The sequence below is a fragment of the Bos mutus genome, chromosome X (assembly GCF_027580195.1).
Source record: "Bos mutus isolate GX-2022 chromosome X, NWIPB_WYAK_1.1, whole genome shotgun sequence".
NCBI classification, from domain to species: Eukaryota; Metazoa; Chordata; class Mammalia; order Artiodactyla; family Bovidae; genus Bos; species Bos mutus.
In genome coordinates, this window is record NC_091646.1 from 84,210,559 (window position 1) to 84,238,176 (window position 27,618).

The window sequence follows — 27,618 nt, forward strand, 5'->3', positions numbered from 1 at the left end:
GGGAACACATGAGAAATAAAGGAATAAAAATTAAAAAAAAAAAAAAAAAATATATATATAAAAATAAAATTCTTTAAAAAAATAAATTAAAAAATAAATAAAAGATGCTTACTCCTTGGAAGGAAAGTTATGACCAACCTAGACAGCATTTTAAAAACCAGAGACATTACTTTGCCCACAAAGGTCCATCTAGTCAAGGCTATGATTTTTCCAGTGGTCATGTATGGATGTGAGAGTTGGACTATAAAGAAAGCTGCATGCTGAAGAATTGATGCTTTTGAATTGTGGTGTTGGAGAAGACTCTTGAGAGTCCCTTGGACTGCAAAGAGATCCAACCAGTCCACACTAAAGGAGATCAGTCCTGGGTGTTCATTGGAAGGACTGATGCTGAAGCTGAAACTCCAATACTTTGGCCACCTAAGAGCTGACTCATTTGAAAAGACCATGATGCTGGGAAAGATTGAGAGCAGGAGGAGAAGGGGACGACAGAGGATGAGATGGTTGGATGGCATCACCAACTCGATGGACATGGGTTTGGGTGGACTCCGGGAGTTGGTGATGGACAGGGAGGCCTGGCCTGCTGTAGGTCATGGGGTTGCAAAGAGTTGGACACGACTGAGCAACTGAACTGAACTGAACTGAACTGAACATATACATCGATAAGCAAAATCAAAACAGTCCAACAAAACAAAGTACAATAGATTGACCTAGCAAACAAAGGAAACCAAAAATTATATCTACCTGTTAAGAACAAGACTAACTAAAGCAGAAACTGGAAAACAAAACTAAAGCAATGTGCCAAGTAGGGTATAAAGCAATGAAAACAAAACTAACAAATATGTTGAGAGGAAAGGAAGGAAAGAAAAGAAGGAAAGAATAAACATTTAAAGCAAAATAGAGGCAGATAAAGAAGATTTATGTAAATTAAAGTTTAACTGCAAGGGGAAGAGAACAGTAGGAAAAGCATAAAAAGAAATGTGTAGAAAAAATAATAATAGGTTTAAAAAAATAAAATTAAAAAAGGAGAAAAGAAAAAAAAAGATATCAAAAAGGAAGAGGAAAAAAAAAGAAAAAAAAAAAAAATTCACAGAAGTGCAAAAGCCCAAAATAGAGTCAGAGGTTTATAACAACAATAAAAAGTGTGACTGCAAAAAAAACCTCAAAAGCTTAATTAGCTTTCATAGTTTCAATAGAATCAACAACTACAACAGAAGGGGAATAAAAAGGAAATGGAAAATAAAATACAAAATTAACAATAGAACAAGTCAAAACATAAGCATAATAAATGTTTTTCTTTAGACACTGCTGTCAGGATCCTTTCCCATGCTTGGAGTCACAGTCTACCTCACCTCCCGAGGATGCCCTCCAACATTGTGCTGGTCTCTGGACCTGCTGTGGGTGCACCTCAGATTCTAATCTGGTCCTTCACCTATATGATCTTGCGTCCAGTGTCCACAGCTCTGAGAACTAGTGCATTTTGTTTTGTGGGAGCCCTCAATGTCCTTTCATATATTCCACAGAAAGTTTGCCGAGTTGATCATGGGGATTTGATATGCAGCTTGGACGGCTGATGAGAAGGTTTTAGTTCTTCTTCCTCAGCCACACTGCCCCTGGGTTTCTATTGTGGTTTTATTTCCACCTCTACATGTGGGTCGTCCACTGAGGTTTGCTCCTGAGGCTGTGCTGGAGGACTTGGATCTGTCCCAGTGAGGGCCAGGTGCAGAGGTGTTTTGTAGCTGCATGGGTCGCAGTGATTCTGGCAGCACCAGGTACTCAGGGGAGTTAGCGGCTAGGGCAGCAGGAAATACAGTGCTGTAGAAGGGTAAGGCAACCAGTATTGGCCAATACACTCCAGTATTCTTGCTTGAAGAACCCCCTGACAGAGAAGCCTGGCAGGCCACAGCCCACAGGGTTGCAAAGAGTTGTACACAACTGAAGCGACCCTGCATGCATGGATGCAAGATATATTTTTTTTTTATTTTGCCTGTGGCAGCTCTACCCCAGTGAGGGTTGAGTGCGAAGGTGGCACAGCTGTGTATGTTGCCGGGATCCTGGCAGCACCAAGTGTGCAGGGACACAGACTGCCTCAGCTGGTGGAGTTATGGCCCTATCAGTCTTTTTTCGAGCTTCTGGTAGCTGGCGATCAGAAGGCCTCTTTGGCTAATCTTTCTTTGTAGCTCTCCCTATTCAGGCACTCAGAGGGCTCCCTTGCCTGGGGTCCTTCTCTGTTGTTCGGTGCATCAGCTACATAGAGCGGCCACCCTGGCTGGGGTCCTACTCTGTAGATCAGCACATCAGGTACTTAAAAGGGCACCCTGGGTGTGGTCCTGCTCTGTAGTTCAGTGTGTCAGATGCTTGATGGGCCAGGCTCTTTATTGTTCAGCTGCTGTTGCTTGCTTATGGAGAGAGAGATGCTATGGTGATGGCTCCAACCCCTACATGTGACTCAGCAGTATTGCCTTGCTTCCATGGGTGCCTCACTTTCCTCCACAGTCATTTCTCACTGCAATCTCCTCCGTCATGTCCCCTCAGTCTGTCTCTCTGCAGTCAACAGCAGCCCTCGCCCTAAGATTGCTCCACAATCCCTAAGGTCCAGCTCCTAACCGCTGCACCTTCTAGGGTACCTGTGTCCCTGTTCAGGGTATGTATGGCTGCAGCAAGGACTGATTCTCATTCCATTTAGGCTGCCACAGATCAGCTGTTTCACTCACAGCCTTAAATGTTTCTCCTCCAACTCAGACAATTACCCTGTTGTGGGGATCAGACCCCTGCTTCAATTCCCCCACCTGCCAAGGACAGGTCCAGTCCTAGTAACACTCCTGTTTTTCCCCCTACTTCCTTCATACTGCCAAGTTTTGCTTGCTTCTATATATTCTTTTCCACTGATCAGGAACTTATGTCCACTCTCAGCTGGTGTTCTCCATGCATTTTTGTATCTGAAGGTGTATTCCTGATGCATATGTGGAGAGACATGTACTCCACATCCACCTACTCCTCCACCATGTTTCAGGTTCCCTTTTCTTAACGCCTTTTCTTTTCACACACAGCCACAGAACAAAATTTTGCCTATAATTTGATATGTGAAATGTGGCTGACTAGGTGGTTTCATTGCTAACTAGTGATTGCTAAGTCAGTGATTTAGATCGAAGCCTAAGCCAGGGGTTGTGACTGCAGAGTTGAGCATGTGCTTGAAACCACACTGTGGCTTTAGACAGATGTGTGTCCATTTTTGCAATCTCTCTGACTCACTGGGATCAGTAGAGAAAATAATTTCTGTTTTTGTTCATATACCGTCCTTGGAGTACAAAATGAATCAGGGTATGAGCTAACTGAATTCTGCAAAGAGAATGGACTGGTCATAGTAAACACCCTTTTCCAGAAATGTAAGAGATGACTTTACACATGAACATAACCAAATGGTCAATACTAAAATCAAATTGATTACATTCTTTGTAGCTGAAGATGGAGAAGCTGTGGACAGTTAGCAAAAACAAGTACTAGCGCTGACTGTGGCTCAGATCATCAGCTTCTCATAGCAAAATTCAGGCTTAAATTAATGAAAGCGTGGAAAACCACTAGAACAGCCAGGCATGACTTAAATCACATCCCCTATGAATGTGCAGTGAAGGTGATGAATAGATTCAAGGGATTAGATCTAGTAAACAGTGTACCTGAAGAACTATGGACAAAGGTCTGTAATACTGTACAGGAGGCAGTGATCAAAACTTCCCCAAAGAAGAAAGAAAGCAAGAAGGCAAAGTGGTTATCTAAGGAGGCTTTACGAATAGCTGAAGAAGAGAAGTGAAAAGTATGGGAGAAAGGGAAAGGTACATCCAACTAAATGCAGAGTTACAAAGAATAACAAGGAGAGACAAGAAGGTGTTCTTCAATGAACAATACATAAAAGTAGAGGAAAACTACAGAAGGGGAAAGACTAGAGATCTCTTCAGGAGAATTGGAAATGTCAATGGAATATTTTGCCCCAAAGATGGCCACAATAAAGGACAGAAAGTGTAGAGACCTATAGTAGAAGCAGAAGAGATCAAGAACGCTTTCCTCCCCTCTATTTGAAGTAATGGGGCCAGATGCCATGATCTTAGTTTTTTTAAACATTTAGTTTTAAAGTGACTCTTTCACTCTCCTCCTTTACCCTCATCATGAGGCTCCTTATAGTTTCTCTTTTCTTTCTGCCATTAGAGTGATGTCATCCACATATCTGAGGTTGTTGATGTTTCCCCCATCCAGCTTGTAACTCATCTAGCCTGGCATTTCTCATGATGTGCTCAGCATATAGGATAAACTAACAGGGTGACATCTTTTTTTTTGGGTGTTAGTTCTAAAAGGTCTTATAGGTCTTCATAGAACCATTCAACCTCAGCTTCTTCAGCATTACTGGTTGGGGCATAGACTTGGATTACTGTGATATTGAATGGTTTGCCTTGGAAACGAACAGAGATCATTCTGTCATTTTTGAGATTACATCCAAATACTGCATTTCAGATTCTTTTGTTGACCATGATGGCTACTCCATTTCTTCTAAGGGATTCTTGCCCGCAGTAGTAGATATAATGGTCATCTGAGTTAAATTCACCCATTCCAGTCCATTTTAGTTAGCTGATTCCTAGAATGTCAACGTTCACTCTTGCCATCTCCTGTTTGACCACTTCCAATTTGCCTTAATTCATGGACCTGACATTCCAGGTTCCTATGCAATATTGCTTTTTACAGCATCGGACCTTACTTCTATCACCAGTCACATCCACAACTGGGTATTTTTTTGCTTTGGCTCCATCCCTTCATTCTTTCTGGAGTTATTTCTCCACTGATCTCCAGTAGCATATTTGGCCCCTACTGACCTGGGGAGTTCCTCTTTCAGTATCCTATCATTTTGCCTTTTCATATTGTTCATGGGGTTCTCAAGGCAAGAATACTGAAGTGGTTTGCCATTCCCTTCTCCAGTGGACCGCATTGTGTCAGACCTCTCCACCATGACCTGCCCATCTTGGGTGGCCCCACGGGCATGGCTTAATTTCATTGAGTTAGACAAGGCTGTGGTCCTAGTGTGATTAGATTGACTAGTTTTCTGTGATTATGATTTCAGTGTGTCCGCTCTCTGATGCCCTCTTGCAACATCTACCGTCTTACTTGGGTTTCTCTTACCTTGGACATGGGGTATCTCTTCATGGCTGCTCCAGCAAAGTGCAGTCGCTGCTCCTGACGTTGGACGAGGGGTATCTCCTCACCCCCACCCCTCCTGACCTTGAACATGGAATATCTCCTCTAGGCCCTCCGGCGCCCACGCAGCCACTGCTCCTTGGATGTGGGGTTGTCCTCCCGGCTGCCGCCCCTGGCCTCGGGCATGGGGCAGCTCCTCCTGGCTGTCACCCCTGGCCTTGGTTGGAAATAGCTCCTCTCGGCTGCTCCTGCGCTGTCACAGCCTGGCACTCTCGGCTGCTGCCCCTGACCTCGGACGCAGGGTAGCTCCTATCGGGCATAGCCCCTGACCTCGGACGTGGGATAGCTCCTCCTGGCCGCCACCCCTGACCTTGAACGTGGGGTAGCTCCTCTCGGCTGCCGCCCCTCGGTCAAAGGGTCCTCCCCGCTTCTGTCCCTGACATCGGATGTGGGGTAGCTCCTCTCGGCCACGCTCTGCATGCCGTCGCAGCCACCTGTGAATACGGAATGAAGCAGGGCAAAGACTAATAGAGTTTTGCCAAGAAAATGCACTTGACATAGCAAACACCCTCTTCCAACAACACAAGAGAAGACTCTACACATGGACATCACCAGATGGTCAACACCAAAATCAGACTGATTATATTCTTTGCAGCCAAAGATGGAAAAGCTCTATACAGTCAACAAAAACAAGACCAGGAGCTGACTGTGGCTCAGATCATGAACTCCTTATTGCCAAATTCAGACTGAAATTGAAGAAAGTAGGGAAAACCACTAGACGATTCAGGTATGACCTAAATAAAATCCCTTATGATTATACAGTAGAAGTGAGAAATAGATTAAAGGGACTAGATCTGATAGAGTGCCTGATGAACTATGGATGGAGTTTCGTGACATTGTACAGGAGACAGGGATCAAGACCATCCCCATGGAAAAGAAATGCAAAAAAGCAAAATGGCTGTCTGGGGAGGCCTTAAAAATAGTTGTGAAAAGAAAAATGAAAAGTAAAGGAGAAAAGGAAAGATATAAGCATCTGAATGCAGAATTCCAAAGAATAGCAAGAAGAGGTAAGAAAGCCTTCCTCAGCGATCACTGCAGACAAATAGAGGAAAACAACAGAATGGGAAAGACTAGAGATCTCTTCAAGAAAATTAGAGATACCAAGGGAACATTTCATGCAAAGATGGGCTCGATAAAGGACAGAAATGGTGTGGCCCTAACAGAAGCAGAAGATATTAAGAAGAGGTGGCAAGAATACACAGAAGAAATGTACAAAAAAGATCTTCACAACCCAGATAATCACGATGGTGTGATGACTGACCTAGAGCCAGACATCCTGGAATGTGAAGTCAAGTGGGGCTTAGAAAGCATCACTACGAACAAAGCTAGTGGAGGTGACGGAATTCCAGTTGAGCTGTTTCAAATCCTGAAAGATGATGATGTGAAAGTGCTGCACTCAATATGCCAACAAATTTGGAAAACTCAGCAGTGGCCACAGGACTGGAAAAGGTCAGTTTTCATTCCAATCCCAAAGAAAGGCAATGCCAAAGAATGCTCAAACTACTGCACAATTGCACTCATCTCACATGCTAGTAAAGTAATGCTCAAAATTCTCCAAGCCAGGCTTCAGCAATACGTGAACCGTGAACTTCCAGATTTTCAAGCTGGTTTTAGAAAAGGCAGAGGAACCAGAGATCAAATTGCAAACATCTGCTGGATCATTGCAAAAGCAAGAGAGTTCCAGAAAAACATCTATTTCTACTTTATTGACTATGCCAAAGCCTTTGACTGTGTGGATCACAATTAAACTGTGGAAAAATCTGAAAGAGATGAGAATACCAGACCACCTGACCCGCCTCTTGAGAAACCTGTATGCAGGTCAGGAAGCAACAGTTAGAACTGGACATGGAACAACAGACTGGTTCCAAATAGGAAAATGAGTACGTCAAGGCTGTATATTGTTACCTTGCTTATTTAACTTATATGCAGAGTACATCATGAGAAACACTGGGCTGGAAGAAGCATAAGCTGGAATCAAGATTGCCGGTAGAAATGTCAATAACCTCAGATATGCAGTTGACACCACCCTTATGGCAGAAAGTGAAGAGGAACTAAAAAGCCTCTTGATGAAAGTGAAAGTGGAGTGTAAAAAATTTGGCTTAAAGCTCAACATTCAGAAAACGAAGATCATGGCATCTGGTCCCATCACTTCATGGGAAATCGATGGGGAAACAATGGAAACAGTGGGGCTCCAAAATCACTGCAGATGGTGACTGCAGCCATGAAATTAAAAGATGCTTACTCCTTGGAAGAAAAGTTATGACCAACCTAGACAGAATATTGAAAAGCAGAGACATTACTTTGCCAACAAAGGTCCATCTAGTCAAGGCTATGGTTTTTCCAGTGGTCATTTAGGGATGTGAGAGTTGGATTGTGAAGAAGGCTGAGTGCTGAAGAATTGATGCTTTTGAACTGTGGTGTTGGAGAAGACTCTTGGGAGTCCCTTGGACTGCAAGGAGATCCAACCAGTCCATTCTGAAGGAGATCAGCCCTGGTATTTCTTTGGAGGTAATGATGCTGAAGCTGAAACTCCAGTACTTTGGCCACCTCATGCGAAGAGTTGACTCATTGGAAAAGACTCTGATGCTGGGAGGGATTGGGGGCAGGAGGAGAAGGGGACGATAGAAGATTAGATGGCTGGATGGCATCACTGACTTGATTGACGTGAGTCTGAGTGAACTCCAGGAGTTGCTGATGGATAGGGAGGCCTGGAGTGCTGCGATTCATGTGGTCACAAAAATTTGGACACGACTGAGCGACAGAACTGAACTGAACAGGGTAACAGCAGACAGCCCTGTTGAACTCCCATTTTAGTCTTGAACTTTTCAATTGTTCCATACAGGGTTCTAACTATTACTTCTTGACCTGCATACAGGTTTCTCGGGAGACAGGTAAAATGGTCTCGTATACTTTAAGAGCTTTCCACAGTTTGTTATGATCCAAACGTCAAAGGCTGTAGCATAGTCAATGAAACAGAAGTAGATGTCTCTCTGGAATTTTCTTGCCTTCTGTATGATCCAGTTAATGTTGACAGTTTGATCTCTGGTTCCTCTGCCTTTTTTAAACCCAACTTGGACAGCTGCAAATTCTTGATTTACATAATGCTGAAGCCTAGCATGCAAGATTTTAACATGAGCTTATTAGAATGGGAGATGAGTGCAATTGTCTGATGGTTTGAACATTATTTAATATTACCTTTCTTAGGAATTAGGATGAGGATTGACCTTTTCCAGTGCTGTGGCCACTGCTAGGTCTTCCAGATCTACTGACATATTGAGTGCAACACCTTTTTGGCGTCATTCTTTAGGGTTTTGAATAGTTCTACTGGAATTCCATCACATCCACTAGATTTATTAACAGCAGTGCTTCCTGAGGCCCATTTGACTTCATGTGAACTCCAGAATGTCTGGCTCTGGGTGACTAACCACAAAATCATAGAAATCCAGTTCATTAAGATCTTTTTTGTACAGTTCTTCTGCGTATTCTTTCCATCTCTTCTTGATCACTTCAGCATCTACTAGTTCTCTACCATTTCTCTCCTTTATTTTGCCCATCTTTGGGCGAAATATTCCTTTGATATTTCCTGAAGGGATCTCTAGTCTTTCCTCTTCTGTTATTTTCCTCTATTTTTATGCATTGTTCATTGAAAAAGGTCTTTTTGTCTCTCCTTGCTATTCTTTGGAACTCTGTGTTTAGTTGGATGTGCCTTTCCCTTTCTCCCTTGCTTTTCACTTCTCTTCTTTCTTCAGCTATTTGTAGAGCCTTCTCAGATAACCACTTTGCTTTCTTGGTTTTCTTTTTCTTTGGGATAGTTTTATTCACTGCCTCCTGTACAGTATTATAGACCTCTGTCCATAGTTCTTTAGGTACACTGTTTACTAGATCTAATCCCTTGAATCTGTTCATCACCTCCACTCCATAAGCATAGCGGGTGTGATTTAAGTCATACCTGGCTGGCCTGTTGCTTTCCCCCTCTTCCTTTAATTTAAGCCTGAATTTTGCTATGAGAAGCTGATGATCTAAGCCACAGTCAGCTCCAGTACTTGTTTTTGCTCACTGTGTACAGCTTTTCCATCTTCAGCTACAAAGAATATAATCAGCTTGATTTCAGTATTGACCATTTGGTTATGTCCATGTGTAAAGTCATATCTTGTCTTGTTGAAAGAGGGTGTTTGCTATGACCAGTGCATTCTCTTTTCATAATTCAGTTAATCTTGCCATGCTTCATTTTGTTATCCAAGGTCAAACTTGCCTGTTACTCCAGGCATCTCTTGATTTTCTACTTTTGGATTCCAATCCCCAGTAATGAATAGAACATCTTTTTTTTGGTGTTAGTTCTAGGAGGTCTTCTAGGTCTTGATAGAACTATTCAACTTAAGCTTCTTCAGCATCGGTGGTGGGGGCATAGACTTGAATTACTGTGATGTTGAATGACTTGTCTTGGAAACAAACTGAGATCATTCTGTCATTTTTGAGGTTGCCCCCAAGTACTGTATTTCAGACTCTTTTGTTGACTTTGAGGGCTACTCCATTTCTTCTATGGGATTCTTGCTCACAGTAATAGATACAGTGTTCATCTGAGTTAAATTTGCCCATTCCCATCCATTTTAGTTCACTGATTCCTAAGATGTTGATGTCCATTACTTCATGGCAGGTAGAAGGGGAAAAGGTGGAAGCAGTGACAAGTTTCCTTTTCTTGGGGTCTAAAATCCCTGTGAATGGTCACTGCAGCCATGAAATCAGAAGACGATTGCTTCTTGGCAGAAAGGTGATGACAAACCTAGACAGTGTGTTAAAAAGCAGAGACATCACTCTGTCAATAAATGTCCGTATAGTCAAGGCTATGATCTTCCTAGTGGTCAGGTACAGGTGTGAGAGCTAGACCCTAAAGAAGGCAGAGTGCCAAAGAATTTATGCCTCCGAACTGTGGTGCTGTAGAAGACTCCTGAGAGTCTCTTGGCCAGCAAGGTGATCAAACCAGTCAATCTTGACGGAAATCAACCCTGAATACTCATTGGAAGGACTGATACTGAAGCTTAAGGTCCAGTGTTTTGATCACCTGATGCAAGCAGCCAACTCATTGGAAAAGCTTTTGATGCTGGGAAGGATTGAAGGCAGAAGGATAAGAGGGTGTCAGAGGATGAGATGGCTGGATGGCATTGCCGATGCAATGGGCATGAACTTAGGCAAACTGTGGGAGATAGTGAGGAATAGGGAGGCCTGACATAGCAAAGAGTGGGACACAACTGGGCAACTGAACAACAACAAACATCCTTCACTTTTTCAGAAGTTTGCTGTCTTACTTCAACTAAAACTGCATTTGACATTCAGGGATTAGAAAGAGTTTCATTAAATCTGTGTCTTTCACCATTATTAATCTTAAAATGGTAAAGAGAAGTACCAAGCTTTTTTAAAAAAACTAAAGAATTGGTGCCCTTTGTCCAAATGAAAGATCAAAAAGTCCATCTTTTTTTTAAGTGTATTTTTTTTTTATTTTTTTCATAAAAAATTTTTTCAATGCCATTCTCCCAAATCTTCCCACCCTCTCCCGCTCCCACAGAGTCCATAAGACTGTTCTATACATCAGTGTCTCTTTTGCTGTCTCGTATACAGGGTTATCGTTACCATCTTTCTAAATTCCATATATATGCGTTAGTATACTGTATTGGTGTTTTTCCTTCTGGCTTACTTCACTCTGTATAATAGGCTCCAGTTTCATCAGAGACACGTGTACCCCAATGTTAATCGCAGCACTGTTTATAATAGCCAGGACATGGAAGCAACCTAGATGTCCATCAGCAGATGAATGGATAAGAAAGCTGTGGTACATATACACAATGGAGTATTACTCAGCCATTAAAAAGAATACATTTGAATCAGTTTTAAGTGTATTTTATTTATTTATCTTGCTGTACCAAATCTTAGTTGTGGCATGTGGGACCTTCGACCTTTGTTGATACATGCGGAATCTTTAGTGTGTGTGTGTGTGCGTTTGTGTGTATGCTCAGTCATGTCCGACTCTTTCTGACCCCCTGGACTGTAGCCTGTCAGGCTCCTCAGTCCATAGGATTTTCCAGGCAAGAATACTGAAGTGGGTTGCCATTTCCTTCTCCAGGAATCGTTAGTTGTGGCATGCAAATTATTAGTTGTGGCATGTGGAATCTAGTTCCTTGACCTGGGATTGAATCTGGGCCCCCTGCTTTGGGAGCATGGAGTCTTAGCCACTGGAACACCAAGGGAGTTCCTCAAAAGTCCTTTTTAGTAGGTCATTTTTTCCTCTCTCTCAAAGAATGTACAAATATCTAGCAATATTCCTCTTCTGGATGGCTAGATCAATACTTATTAGAAACTGTATTGTGGTGAAAAAGTTCCATCCTTACGAGTTGATCAAATCTGGGTTCAGACCTTGCCTTCAGCTTTTATCCATATGATTCTTGTTGAAATTGGTTCACCACTCTGAACTCATCTTCTTATGGGGATAATAAAAGTACCCATCTTTAGTGGCTCTTGTTGAGGATTAAATGAGATAATATATGTGAAGGATCTAGCATAGTATCTAGTATACACATACTGGGGGCTCAGCAAATATTATATATTCTTTCCTACTTGAACATTAGGCTGCTTATATGTAGCAGTTTCTCAGATATGCCATACCTATTCCCAGAGACTGTGTAGTGGTATGATATAGCTAGCTATCTGTAGTAGCTGGCCTTTCTGCTGCTGCCCAAACTTGGGTAGGGACTGCTATAATTATTGTTTAATTTGTGGATGCATCCATCAATCATAATAAACTTTCTTGTTACTAGGTGGTTGTTGCTTACACCTCCTGAGGTGTCCCTTTGATGTTTGTCATTAATTTAATGAAAGCTCAGTGACATTGTATGATAAGAAATCAGAATTATCATCATTTTCCCCTTTAACAAATATCTTGCATTCTAAGTAGAATATGTTAACTTGTAGATTTTTTTTCCTGCATGTGTTAATGTGAATAGTTTGTGTTTTTGAGGTTTCAATGGCATTCTTAAATTTTTATTACTACAGAAACTACACGCTATCCATATACATGCTCCTCCTACCTTCTGAAATGCACAGTAATGGGAGATTAGAAAATAGGCCCAGACAACATTAGTAAAATGGTCATCATTATAGAAGGTATTTTGGCTCCTTTCTAGTTTTTTGATTAATGTCTCCTCTCTGCAAGTCTCAGAGAAGGCAATGGCAACCCACTCCAGTACTCTTGCCTGGAAAATCCCACGGACAGAGGAGCCTGGTAGGCTGCAGTCCATGGGGTTGCTAAAAGTCAGACATGACTGAGCGACTTCACTTTCACTTTTCACTTTCATGCATTGGAGAAGGAAATAGCAACCCACTCCAGTGTTCTTGCCTGGAGAATCCCAGGGATCGGGGGGCCTGGTGGGCTGCCCTCTATGGGGTCGCACAGAGTCGGACACAACTGAAGTGACTTAGCAGCTCTGCAAGTCTCATTTACTCTCTACCCCACCCAACATTCTTCATATGACCTACAAGTGTTCTGATTATAACAGCTGAATATAGTGTTAAAATGGCCCTTGGTAGCTCCATTTCAATTTTATCAATGAGTGAAAGTCATGTATCTCATGAAGTCATGTTTTAGACATTTTTCTACAGTAGTTCTTTATAATTAACTGGCCCTGAAGTTCTTAGACTTCTTTCTAGAGCTTCTCAGTTATAAATACTTTTGAACTTCTCAATTATAAAGACTTTTTTCTCAATATAAAGCCCTTTCAGGTGAGAAAATGTTTGTTTATAATAGGAAACTCAAAATTATTATTTTAGTTCTTCAGATCGGACATCCTCATAGCTGCCATATCCTTCAATCAATCTCTTAAGCTGGGTTTTAATAATAAAATAAAAATACTAAATCTCCTTATCTTTCCCTTTACTATTCTGTTACTTAAAATACCTTGTCTAAATGCCAATGAAATTCTCTTCATTCCAGAATGTGCTATATCTGATCTGACTTCTTTTTAAATGGGTAAGATTTAAAACTGTTTACAATGAAGCATTGAGATTGACAAACCATGTTCTTTCATCATCTGCTCTATCTGCTCTCTTATGTTCTCAATATTACAGTTAAATGCCTTGGCCAACCGAGCAGCTGGGAAGGGGTATGAAAATGAAGACAACTATGCCAACATTCGCTTCAGGTTCATGAGCATTGAGAACATCCATGTGATGCGGAGCAGCCTGCAGAAACTCTTGGAAGGTACAGGGATTTCACCTGGGCTAGGCCAGAGTCTAAAGAGATCGCATAATTATGTAAGGAAAAAGTATGTCTGATTTTGGGGTAAAATATAAAAGCAACCAGCAGAGCAGAATCAATAGGTGATAACATTTTTGACTATAATGTGAATCCAGTTTGTATAGATAGTACTGAATTATAGCAGTGTTGGTCTGACAAAGGAACTACAGTGTTTAGTTTCATAACTCTGTGGAGTCCATCTGGGAAATAATGTATCTGTATACAATTATAGAGATTGCTATGTAGAGGTGGGTAGATCAACACAAATATAAGTGAATTTGGGATTTATTTCATCTTCCTCATTTAATCTGCTGTAAAGAGTCAGTCCAGTTTCATCACTGTGCTGATAAAGGGGGTGAATTTAGACTTCAAAGGAATAAAGCTGCTATCAAGCAATTTGGGTCATCTGTCATAGCTGCAAAATAATTGGTATCAGAATGGGGGCAAGGTGAGATCAGGGCCTCACAGGACTCTTTGAGTCTAGAACATTTCTCCCAAAGCCACTATCCAGGATTCCATGATGTGATATGTCATCTCAGGCACACATTAGGGAAAACCTGCCTTCCTTAAGTGAACTCCCTGTTCTTCCTCTTCTCAATTTTTTACTTATACTGTCTGCCAGGACCTCTCCTTCACATGACTCTTATCAGATCTTGTCTCCTCAGTCTGCAGCCCTTTTAGGGTATTAGGATTCCTCTTCCTTAGGTCTCTTCCTCCTTTCTTTTTTGTCCCAGAATATTATACAGTAGGAGAAGAGAACCTTTTGCAGATTTTTTTGAGGCAAAAGATTTCCCAGTGCAAAATGCATGAAAATTAACATAATTTTTTCAACTGTTGAGACACCACAGAACTGCAAGGGAGTAGGTGGTGATGTGGAAGTAGAGACAGATGTTAAGGGCTACAGAGTTAGGATGAGTAGGAGGAGTTAGAATGGGAATCAGATGTGTTTTCTAATAGCAGGAGATGTGAGTATTTTCCTATGGATACTATCTTCTGTCTCTGTTCTTTAGAGATTTCTGTGGTCTTGGGGGTGATTCTATGGACTTGAGAAAGCAAACCCAAACTAGGAGATATGGTAGACTCTAGCTCCAGTACTGTCCCTGATTCACTGTGTGATTTCCAACTAATTATTTAACCTTTCTGTGCCTCAGCTTCCTCATTTACGAAATGGGAATCCACTTTGTCTCCTTTCTTGTTGAATAAACTGAGGTAATTGTGAATTTCAATTTATGCTTCCTTTTCTACCTTAGTTTGTGAATTGAAAACTCCAACAATGAGTGAATTTCTTAGCGGCCTGGAGAGCTCAGGGTGGTTGAGACACATTAAAGCTATTATGGATGCTGGAATTTTCATTGCAAAGGTAATAATCAGGACTTTTAAGAACTTGCACTGACTTAATTATGGGATCTCTTAAAGTAACAGTGTATCATGGAAAGAATATAAGAAAAAGACACCTGATTTCTAGATTTAGGTCTACCACTAATTTAATGTGTGCCCTTGGCAAATCTCTTTCCTTCTCTAAGTTTCATCCTCTGTAAAGCAAGGTGGTTAGACTAGAATCTAATGACATAACTTTTTTTGGGGGGGGGTACTGAACTCTTTGACAATATCATTGACCCTCTCCCCTGGAAAAATGTACATATAGCTATGCATACAGAATATAGGCCTTAATTTCAGAGAGTATACAGTATATCCCTGGTTAAAAACTTAAATAATATCTTAAATAATAACTTAAATAATATCTCATGGTCCTTCCAACTCAAATACTCTGATGTATTTTTGTGTTGATTCTAAGGTACCAAGTGGAAGTAAGACTGGGTATAAAATAAATGCAGTTGGTTTCTATGGGTTTTCAGAGCTCTGAGTATAAAGCTGACCTTTCTGATGTTTTTGTATAGGTCTGCCTCTGAATACAGTCTAAGTAGACTTCATCACTCATTTATGCTGAGTCACTTAATTTCTGACTTTCAGAACCCTGGCTTCTGTATCATTTATTAGGTGATGTTAAAAAAAGAAGAAATTTGGAGTGTACGTTTTCTCATTTTGAAATTTTGTTTATATATTCCTACATGAGAACTTCCTCTCTTCACCCCACCCCAATGATTTGTTAGAAGTGAAGAAAAGGAGAGAATCACTTTCACCACTCTTTTGCCATTTTCTCAGTTGAAGATGAGATTTATAGCCTCTGCCTTAAAAGGTTTTTAAAAGAATGTGTGTATTTAACTATCTTAAATATCTAGCCCTAATATTTTTCAATTTCCTAGTCTTATTGCTTACATTTTTCATTGTAATATATTATTAGTGCTTACTGTGTGACCCCCGCCCAGGTCATTTCAAACCCATTATTCTAGCCGCTTACTGTGTGACCCCCACCCAGGTCATTTCAAACCCATTATTCTAGCCATTCTTTATACTGTTCCTTTTTTGCATGTACTATACTCATACATTTGTATTTCCTTTCTGAAACTGACTTCATGAGACCAAAGAGAGTGAGAATGGAGAAGAGGAATAGATTTGGTAGATAGTACAACCTCATAAACATTTGTGATTTAAAATGAATGGGTGAAAAAAAATAGGCTTGCATTTGTACAATTATCCTGTGTTTCCCATCTCCATAACACCTATATATCCCCAGCTTGAAAAAGTCAGCCTTGAATTTTCTCTCTTCCCCTCTGTCTGGTAATTGCCTCATCCTGTCAGCTATCCTCAAGTGTTTCTCAAATCTATCCTTTCTTTCCAGCCTCTGCCTTAAGTACTATAATAACTTTCTGACTGGTTTACTTGTCCCTAATAGTTGCTCCCCAGTTTGGCCACCAAATTGATTCTAAAGTCATCTTTCTTGAGAAAATATGATAATGTCACTTTAAACTCAAAATCCTGCAATGACTCCCCATTGCCCATAAGACCCTGGCAATCATGAAATCTTGTTCTCAAAAACACTATAGTATCCCTCCCTCTCTCTTTGTCTCTCGTTATCTTTATTTATGTTTCTCATTATAAAAGTTATACATGTACATTGTAGAAGTAAACAATTCTAAGTATATAACATAAAATGTATATATTCCCTGTAGTTTGCCCCCACAACATATACATCACTATTAATACTTTAATGTATGCCTCTAGATCAGCACTATTTGAACTTCCTGTGTTGATGGCTTCCCTTTTGGCCCAGAAGATAAAGAATCTGCCTGCATTGCAGGAGACCTGTGTTCAGTCCCTGGGTTGAGAAGATCCCCTGGAGCAGGAAATGGCAACCCACTCCAGTATTCTTGCCTGGAATATTCCATGGAAAGAGGAGCCTGGAGTCATAAAGAGTAGGACATGACTGAGTGAGAGGGTGCTTCCCAATTCATGTGATGTTGGAAATGTTCTGGATCTGTACTAATACAATAGCCACTAGCCACATGTGGGAGTTGTATACTTGAAATGTGGCTAGTGAGAGTAAGGAATTTAAAATTTTATTCAATTTTGATCAGTTTAAATTTAAATAGCCACTTGCGGCTAGTGACTACCATATGGCACAGTACAGGTCTAGATTTTCAGCATATATAATTATATATAGGGCTTCTCTGATATCTCACTTGGTAAAGAATTATAACACTATATATATTATTGTTACTACTTTGTAAAAGTAAGATTATGTTGTGCATATTTTTCTGCAACTAACTTTTTATACTTAATATATGATAAATATTTTCTAGGTCAGTTCAATCAGTACTACCTCATTTTTTTTCAGTGACTATATAATATTCCATTAAGTGAATATTTTAATTTCATTTATTAGGTGATGTTAATAAAAGAATTTGGAGTGTACATTTTCTCATTTTGAAATTTTGCTTATATATTCCTACATGAGAACATGCTCTCTTCACCACACCCCTATTATTTGGTAGAAGTGAAGAAAGGAGAGAATCACTTTTCACCTCTCTTCTGCCATTTTCTCAGTTGGAGATGAGATTTATAGCCTCTGGCTTAAAATATTGGTCCCTGTTAATAGACAATTCAGTTATTCACATTTTTTACAAATGCAGACATTGTTGCATCAAATAGCCTTGAACATATTTCTTTATATGTGTTGGCATTCTTAAAAGTGGATTTTCAGTTGAAGAGTATGAATATTTCAGTCTTTACTAGATGTGGCCAAATTGTCCTTCAACTAGGTTACACCAGTTTCCATTCCCACCAACAATGCCTCTTTCTCTACATAGCCAGCAATGGTTATCATCAGTCTTTTTAATTTTCCTCATTTGATAAGTGATGCATTTTATGTCCTGTTTTGATTTGCACTTCTTTAATTATTAGTGAAATTGAACATCTTTTCCTATCTACCAGTGACTTTTCACTCCATGTCGAGCTCTAAGGAAAGAGTGTAGCTGCTACTATTAGGCCTCTGATACTACCTGAAGTATTTGGTTAACTGGGAAGTTTAAAAGGTTGAGAACTTTTTTCCAGATTTCTGTAACTCTTGTCTTGCAACCTAACTATTTTTCTAGGAATATCATTTTTTTTTTTGTACCATCTATTACAGAGGTTACTCATTTTCCCACACCCCTGAACCTCACAGTCCATGGCAGGTTCAATACTCCCCTTGCTTTTTACAAAGCTTTCCTCCTTTTAGGTCTGTTTCAATTAGCTATGCTACTCTATACCTCTCCTGCTGCTGCTGCTGCTGTGTTGCTTCAGTCATGTCCGAGTCTGTGTGAGCCCATAGATGGCAGCTCACCAGGCTCCCCCGTCCCTGACACTTCTTCAGGCAAGAACACTGGAGTGGGTTGGCATTTCCTTCTCCAACGCATGAAAGTGAAAAGTGAAAGTGAAGTCGCTCAGTCGTGTCCGACTCTTCGCGACCCCATGGACTGCAGCCTACCAGGCTCCTCCATCCATGGGATTTTCCAGGCAAGAGTACTGGAGTGGGGTGCCATTGCCTTCTCCGATACCTCTCCTAGTGGCTCTCTTTTCTCCTTTAAGTACTTTGGAAACCATTTTAGGTAGGTGACTTCCTTTCCATCCTGATTCTTCCTCTCAATCCTGGGAGATTTGAATGTCCATGTACAAACCTATAAAACACTCAGCACTGATATAGTTCTTTGAACTTTTATACCCCAGTTCTCACACTTTTACTCCAGCTAACCTGGTTTTTCTGTCCCATGAAGACCTCTGCACTTTTAACTCCATTTTTTCCACCTTTTACTACTTTCTTCCCTATGGAGCCAAGACCTAGTTGTGTAGCACTTCATCCATTCCACCTTGCCTCTTTATCCTTCCATTCTACCTACCCTGATAATCTCATTCATTCTCTGCTTTTATATCCTGACTACTAAACAATGCTACAAAGGAGTAAATCCCATAGCCATGTTAATTGGTATTGAGTTTATGGTGTATAACATTGGTTGGGTCCCAGCCCTGTTCCACCAAGCAAGATATTTCTAATATGTATTTTACTTTCAAGCTGGCTATAGCACTGTTACTTTCCTCTCTATAAGCACATATTCAGACTTGTCTTCATCTTTATAGAAAAATAAAGGTAATCTCTCATCTTCCCACGCAACTATTTTTTCTCCTTCCTTGCTATCTTAGAGGAAATGGTGCCTCATACCTATATTCTTAATTCCATCCCCTCCTTCTTCAAGGAAACTTTTCCCCCTATATTTTCTTTTTCCCACCTCTCTTACATTTTTAACCTTTTCCTTTCACTGGCTTCATCCCTCAGAAATATGCTCGGCACTTTTTTTTTTTTTTTTTGGGCAGGGGGAGCTACACTGGATCTTTGTTGCTGTGAGGATTTTCTCTAGTTGCAGTGAGAGGGGACTACTCTCTAGTTGCAGTGCACAGGCTTCTCATTGTGGTGACTTCTCTTGTGCAGAACAGGCTCTAGGGCACACACACAGGCTTCAGTAGTTGTGAAACACAGGCTTTAATGCCCCACAGAATGTGGAATCTTCCCAGACCAGGGATTGAACCCATGTCCTCTGCATTGACAGGTGGATTCTTAACCACTCGCCACCAGGGAAGTAAACTTAATACTTTCTTATTCCTAAGAAAAGAATTTTTCTTATCTTCTTATATTTACTGTTCTCTTTCCTCTTGCTTAGAGCTTTCTTGAAAGTAATTGACCTTCCTTATCCACACTTCCTCACATCCCTTCACTTTTCAGTTCACTATAATCCAGTTTCCTTCCATACCATTAGTACTCTTCTTGCTGAGGTCTCTGCTGCTACGGAGAAGGCAATGACACCCCACTCCAGTACTCTTGCCTGGAAAATCCCATGGATGGAGGAGCCTGGTAGGCTGCAGTCCATGAGGTCGCTAAGAGTCAGACATGACTGAGCAACTTCACTTTCACTTTTTACTTTCTTGCTGAGGTCTCAAATGACCCCTAGCTTGTCGATTTCAAGGTCACTCTTTAACCTTTGTTCTGTTTTCACCACTCTGCTACATTTGACATTGTTATCCCCATTCTCTTTGAACCATTTTTGTAGTTCTGGCCTTAATCCAACTACTATTTCCCATTTCTTTTTCTACCTTTCAGGCTTTTTCACAAGCTGACTCCTTTAATAGCTCTCTCCTTCCTCTACTTTCCCCTTAAAAGTTACTGCTTTTTAAGGTCTTTCCTTTTCTCACTGTGGTCTCTGCATGGACAGCACCAGTCATGCAGTTTCACTTACGATCTCTACTCATATTGTGGTCACATCTATACTCTGGCTCAGTTTCCTCGTTCTCCTAAACTCCAGACCCACATATACAGCTGTCCACTGAATGCCCCATTGAATATCCCCCAACTACCTCAGACTCTCCATGGCCTCAAATTAAATCTTACTTACTCTGAACACTAACTAAAACTTGTTTCTTCCTCTGTGTTTATTGTTCAGGCTAATGGTATTGTCATCCACTTAGTCATTACTAAATGAAACATTTAAGAGTCATTTTTGACTTTTCCCTCTCCTTTATCCCACATCTCTTCTCACACTATGTCCTATTAGATTTTTATTCTTAACATCTCTCTTCTCCTTTTCAGCCCCACTGCTACCACCTTTATTCAGGTGCTTATTACCTTTCACAATTTTGGTGGCTCTTTGACTGATCTTTCTAAATCCAAATTTATTCCCTCTTATTCTCCTTATTGTCACCATAGTGAGTACATCTGATCATGGTACTTCTCTGCTTTTAAAACTCCAGTGACTCCCTATTGCTACCAGATAAAGTGCACACTTGTCAATCTGAACCTTGCCCTCCTGGCCAGACTTGTCTCTCCTCACTCCCTCACTTCTAGTGTAGCCTCAACCACCAAGCTAGTTAATAATTCCTCACCTATGTCATGCCTCCTTGCCTTTGTAAATATTGTCAGATTATGCCCCTTGCCTGGAATATCCATTCCTCCTGGTCTATTGACAAATGTCTATTCATCTGACAAGGCCGACTTTAGTTGTCTCCTCTTCTTTAGTTATTATATGCCTTTGTTGTATCTGATGTTACCTTTCATTGTTTTAGTTATCATTGGTTTATAGTCATTCATTTAAATGTTTGTCTTTTTTGTATCCCCAGTGCACACTATAATGCATCTTGTATAGTCACTCAGTAGTTATTGGCTAGGTGAGTAGATGAATGAATGTGTGAATAAATGCCCTTCTTCCTCACCTGAGAAAATCCTACATTTTCTTCAAGGCTCAAGCTTCCCTGGCTCCTACAAAAGGCTACATTACCCTATAGCATCAGTTTTTCCACTGCATTGTATTTATTTACCTTTGGTAATCCTGAATAGTTTGCTCATTGAAGGCAGAAACTGAGTCTCATCTTTGTATCTCTAATCCTTAGCATATACATGACATAGAGGGATACATAATTAAGTGCTAGAATGATTAAGTGAATGCTCAATAGCTCCCATTGCCAAAATTGCCCAGGTTGAGGAACTGCCCATATTTTTACATCATTTTGATTGTATAGAAACTTACCTAAGACAGGTAAACCTCTCCACGTTAAGTTAAAAGTATTTATATTAGTAAGACTAAATGGCTGAAGATTCCGAAGCAAATTACTATCAGGTCTGGGACTGAGATGCAGAACTGTCTTGTTTTTGAGCATGAATTCTTCCTCTTGCCCACTCCTCGCTATAATAATTGATCCATGTCTTCTTCAGAAGTTTTATAAATGTAGATCTTCTTTTGTTTTTATTTTTACCCATATAATGTGCTGGTTTTGGTTTTCTTTTCCTATTAGGTAAGCTCACCTTCTGTTACATTTCTTTATTTTCTTTTTCATTCCCCATGTGTGCATGCTCAGTTGTGTCTTACTCTTTGCAACCCTATGGACTATATAGCCTATCAGGCTCCTCTGATTCTCCAGGCAATCCTATGGACAGAGAATAGTGGAGTGGGTTGCCATTTCCTTTTCCAGGGTCATTCCTCATATAGGATACCAATATTATGAGAAGAAATTAATGTAGCCCAGTTAAGACCAAGTTCTCCGCTGTATTGATGGTAACCATATATAATTAACCCAGCATGCTGTGTAAAAGTTGTTTATGGTACTTTTTGCCTCTTGTCTTTACAGGCAGTGAAGGTAGAAAAGACCAATGTCTTAGTCCATTGTTCTGATGGGTGGGACCGCACAGCACAAGTTTGCTCTGTGGCCAGCATCCTCCTAGATCCATTTTATAGGACATTCAAAGGACTCATGGTAAGAGAGCAGTGATTGGATTTTACCTTGCACAAGTGGGCGATTATGAATAGATCAAATATAACTCTCAACCAACTTGTTTTCTATAAGAAAGAGGTCTACAAAAACAGCTCTCGTTTTCAGTTTAGCTTCTTTCACTAAAGTAGGCATTTACAGTCTACATACTTTCCATTGCACACTCAACATAGTTTCTTACCCATCAGAAGATAAGTTGGATATAATAGGCTGGTTGGTGTAAGGTAAAGGAAAGACTCAAAAAGTTAACAAAGTTTAATGGATGATTGTTAAATAAGCAAACTGATGGGCTCATCATATTCAGTGTCAGCTGTCTTGATGTCAGACTGATGTTTGTTTTCTGGTGCTGAATCCAACACTTCTTACTTTGTCTTTCTATGAAACAGAACTTACAGTAGGAGTTTATCCTCATTTTTCTTTTGGAAATGCTTTATTTTTTTTTTAATGGTTGAAATGCATTTATACCAAGATTTGTTCTTGGTACAAACTCAAATACTGCCTTTGGATTCCTGTTTCTTCATAGGTTGAATTTACGTTTATCAAGATTTCGTTATGACTTATATAGCCTGCCACACATTATGTAAAAGCCAAAAATAATGTGACACTGAGTACAAATCCAGAATGATTTCTCCTGAGAGCTTTGAAATTTGAAGATAGCCTTTATAGGTCTTTAAAGGAAATCTAAATTACTTATTTATCATGTAGGAAATTAACTTTATGATCATTCAACACAAATTTGTACAAAGTCCACTTCAGCAAAGTGTTTTGATACTTTATCGGTATGATTAATTAATTTTATGATTTTTCTAATGCAAAGTTTTCTTTTTCTATAAAATAAAGATCCTGATAGAGAAGGAATGGATATCCATGGGCCACAAGTTCTCCCAAAGGTAAAAATATCCTCATTTTAAAGGTGGAGGCTAAGGAGAATTCAGTAGGGTGAGATTTATCAAAACCCTGATATATTCTTGTATAAGAAGGAAGAATAAGTTGAACATGGCATAAATCTCTTTTCATCAAGAAACACGTATTCCATACATAATGCTAAGGAATTAGGGACACAGGAGTAACTAGGCAATCATATATGCCTTCAAAGTGAAACAAATGATTATATCAAATCATTTAATATTTCAAGGAAGACTAGACATCACAGGCCACAGAGGAAAAAGAGCTTAACTGTGTTTGAAGAACACAAGATAGGCTTCCAGGAATAGGCAATATTTAAGGATGAATTTTAGGGACTGAATAGGAGTTTGCTAGAGAGAACAGTGGGCATTCAGGTAGAGGGAGTAATATCTAATGCAATGCAACTTTTAATCTTTTATAAGAAAAAAAAAAAGGCATTTGCACATTTCTGTTCTTTGGTAAGAGGTGGCTGCAAGGACTTATATTTATTTAGTGATCTAGTGCTATTATAAGCCAAACAGCCTCACTGAGACTTTGTGTGTTAAGAGAATAACAAATATTTATCAAATACCTAACAATATGCTGTAAACTATGTGAGACACTGAGCTGATAACAAAGGCACATAAAATATGAGTTTTACCCTCAAGGAGGTTGCTATTCAAGTCTTATTATCCCACATTGGTGTGTATACATTAAATTTCTTTTGATTACTACTCTCTAGCTATTTGGGTCCATCCATTTGTTCTTTTGTCAACAAACTTTGGTCCAGGCAATATGCCAGGTTTTGAGGGTACTGTATTAGACCAGATGTGTTTGCTGTCCCTTCTTCTATAGAAAATAAAATCAGTGATGACAGTATAGTATGATACGGGCTTCCCAGGTAGCACTAGTGGTAAAGGACCTGCTGGACAATGCAGGAGATGTAAAAGATAAGGTTTAGGTCCTGGGTTGGGAAGATCTCCTGGAGGAGGGGATTGCAACCACTCCAATATTCTTGCCTGGAGAATCCCATGGACAGAGGAGCCTAGTGAGCTACAGTTCATATGGTCACAAAGAGTCAGACATGACTGAAGTGACTTAAAACACACACATAGTATAACTGCTACAAGGGAACCTTACCCATGCTGGGCAAAGGAAAATTCCTAGAACTGGTGGTATTTTAGAACATTAAGAAGATGAGGTTGATCTATTTTTAGGTTTTGAGAAATCTCCATACTATTTTTCACTCTGGCTGCACCATTTTATATTCCCACAAGCAAGTAGGATGGTTCCCTTTTCTCTATATCCTTGGCCAGTATTTGTTGTGTTTCTTTTTGAGTTTCTTTGTGGGTATATATCTGAGAAAAAACAAAAACATTAATTTAGAAACATACAGTGCACCCCCATGTTCATAGCAGCATTATTTACAGCTGCCAAGGTGTGGAAGCAACATAAGCATCCATCAATAGATGGGATAAAAAGGACGTTGTATATATAAATAGATACAGAGTGGAATACTACTCAGCTATAAAAAGGAGTGAAACTTTGTCATTTGCAGCATCATGGATGGACTTTGGAGGGCATTATGCTAAGTGAAATGAGTCATACAGAGAAATACAAGTACTGTATGATATCACTTGCATGTGGAATCTAAAAAATACAACAAACTAGTGAATATAACAAAAAACTAGCAGACTCACAGATGTAGAGAACAAAGTAGTGGTTAGGAAGAAACTAGGGAAGAGGGGTAAAGAGAGGAGTAGGTAGGAAAGGTAAAGGAAAGACTCAAAAAGTTAACAAAGTTTAATGGATGATTGTTAAATAAGCAAACTGATGGGCTCATCATCTTCAGTGTCAGCTGTCTTGATGTCAGACTGATGTTTGTTTTCTGGTGCTGAATCCAACACTTCTTACTTTGTCTTTCTATGAAACAGAACTTACAGTAGGAGTTTATCCTCATTTTTCTTTTGGAAATGCTTTATTTTTTTTTAATGGTTGAAATGCATTTATACCAAGATTTGTTCTTGGTACAAACTCAAATACTGCCTTTGTATTCCTGTTTCTTCATAGGTTGAATTTACTATGTTTATCAAGATTTCGTTATGACTCATATAGCCTGCCACACATTATGTAAAAGCCAAAAAACAAAACAAAACAAAAAATGTGACACTGAGTACAAATCCAGAATGATTTCTCCTGAGAGCTTTGAAATTTGAAGATAGCCTTTATAGGCCTTTAAAGGAAATCCAAATTACTTATTTATCATTTGGGAAATTAACTTTATGATCATTCAACACAAATTTGTACAAAGTCCACTACAACAAAGTGTTTCGTAGGTAGGAAATTTTTTAAGAGGGTTATGAAATTATATGAAATCATTTGTCTGAAACTTGTGAAAATCATAAAGCACTATAGATTTAAAGAATCTTTCATGCAAAAAGTTTTAAAAAAGATTTGTATAAATCAAAACTATAATAAGATATCACCTCACACTGGTCAGAATGGTCATCATCAAAAAAATCTACAAACAATAAATGCTGGAGAGGATATGGAGAAAAGGGAACCCTCTTGCAAAGTTGGTAGGAAAGTAATTAGATACAATAACTATAGAAGACAGTATGGAGATTCCTTTAAAAAATAGGAATAAAACTACCATATGACCCAGCAATCGCACTGCCAAGCATATACCCTGAGGAAACAAAACTGAAAAAGTCATATGTACCCCAATATTCATTGCAGCACTATTTACAATAGGTAGGATATGGAACAACCTAGATGTCCATTGACAGATGAATGGATAAAGAAGCTGTGGTGTGTATATACAATAGAATATTACTCAGCCATTAAAAAAAAAACCACACATTTGAGTCAGTTCTAATGAGGTGGATGAACCTAGAGCCTATTATACAGAGTTAAGTAAGTCAGAAAGAGAAAAACGAATGTCGTATATTATCACATATATATGAAATCTAGAAAGATGGTACTGATGAACCTATTTGCAGGGAAGGAAAAGAAATGCAGATGTAGAGAACAAACTTATGGACATTGGATGGGAGGGGGAAGGAGAGGGTGGGATGAAAGTAGAGAGTAACATGGAAACGTATATACTACCATATGTAAAAAAGATCAGTTCAGTTGCTCAGTCGTGTCCGATTCTTTGTGACCCCATGGATAGCCAATAGGAATTTAAAATAGATAGCCAATGGGAATTAGCTATATGACTCAGAGAACTCAAATTGGGGCTCTGTAACAACATAGAGTGGTGAGATGGGTGGGAGGTAGGAGGTGGGAGGGAGGTTCAAGAAGGAGGGGGCATATGTATACCCATGGCTGATCAAATTGATATATGACAGAAGCCCAATACAATACTGTAAAGCAGTTGTTATTCAATTAAAAATAAATAAATTTTAAAGAAGATTAAAGATTTGAAAGAAATAGTGGGTGTTTTGTAGAATGACTCCTTAGGAGAAAAGAGGGATAAAGACTTCCATCCAAATGAAAACATTTAGCTTGAGGTATAACCAAGAACCACCCTTACAGCAGAAAGCAAAGAGGAACTAAAGAGGCTCTTGATGAAAATGAAAGAGGACAATGAAAAAACTGTCTTAAAACTCAACATGTGAAAAACTAAGACCATGGCATCTGGTCCCATCACTTCATGGCAAATAGATGTGGAAACAGTGGAAAGAATGGAAACAGTGAGAGACCTTATTTTCTTGGGCTCCAAAATCACTGCAGATGGTGACTGAAGCCAGGAAATTAAAAGACGCTTGCTCCTTTAAGAAGAAAATTAAATCCTTGCTCCATAGAAGAAAATCTATGACCAACCTAAACAGCATATTAAAAAGCAGAAACATTACTTTGCTGACAAAGTTCCACATATAGTCAAAGCTGTGGTTTTTCCAGTAATCATGTATGGATGTGAGAGTTGGACTATAAACAAAGCTGAGCACCGAAGAACTGATGCTTTTTTTTTTTTTTTAATTTTATTTTATTTTTAAACTTTACAATATTGTATTAGTTTTGCCAAATATCGAAATGAATCCGCCACAGGTATACCTGTGTTCCCCATCCTGAACCCTCCTCCCTCCTCCCTCCCCATACCCTCCCTCTGGGTCGTCCCAGTGCACCAGCCCCACGCATCCAGTATTGTGCATCGAACCTGGACTGGTGACTCGTTTCATACATGATATTATACATGTTTCAATGCCATTCTCCCAAATCTCCCCACCCTCTGTCTCTCCCACAGAGTCCATAAGACTGTTCTATACATCAGTGTCTCTTTTGCTGTCTCATACACAGGGTTATTGTTACCATCTTTCTAAATTCCATATATATGCGATAGTATACTGTACTGGTGTTTTTCTTTCTGGCTTACTTCACTCTGTATAATAGGTTCCAGTTTCATCCATCTCATTAGAACTGATTCAAATGTATTCTTTTTAATGGCTGAGTAATACTCCATTCTGTATATGTACCACAGCTTTCTTATCCATTCATCTGCTGATGGGCATCTAGGTTGCTTCCAT

At 39.7% G+C, this 27,618-nt stretch overlaps 1 protein-coding gene across 3 annotated transcripts in view; it reads left to right on the forward strand.

The window, feature by feature from the left end:
• MTMR8 (myotubularin related protein 8) overlaps positions 1-27,618 on the forward strand; it is a 284,350-nt gene that overhangs the window by 83,092 nt on the left and 173,640 nt on the right. For all 3 annotated transcript variants that reach the window (XM_070365958.1, XM_070365957.1, XM_070365959.1), the window contains exons 7-10: positions 13,348-13,480; positions 14,767-14,876; positions 22,064-22,189; positions 23,045-23,094. In XM_070365958.1, the coding sequence (XP_070222059.1) occupies positions 13,348-13,480; positions 14,767-14,876; positions 22,064-22,189; positions 23,045-23,094 (419 nt within the window). The remainder of the gene's footprint in view (positions 1-13,347; positions 13,481-14,766; positions 14,877-22,063; positions 22,190-23,044; positions 23,095-27,618) is intronic.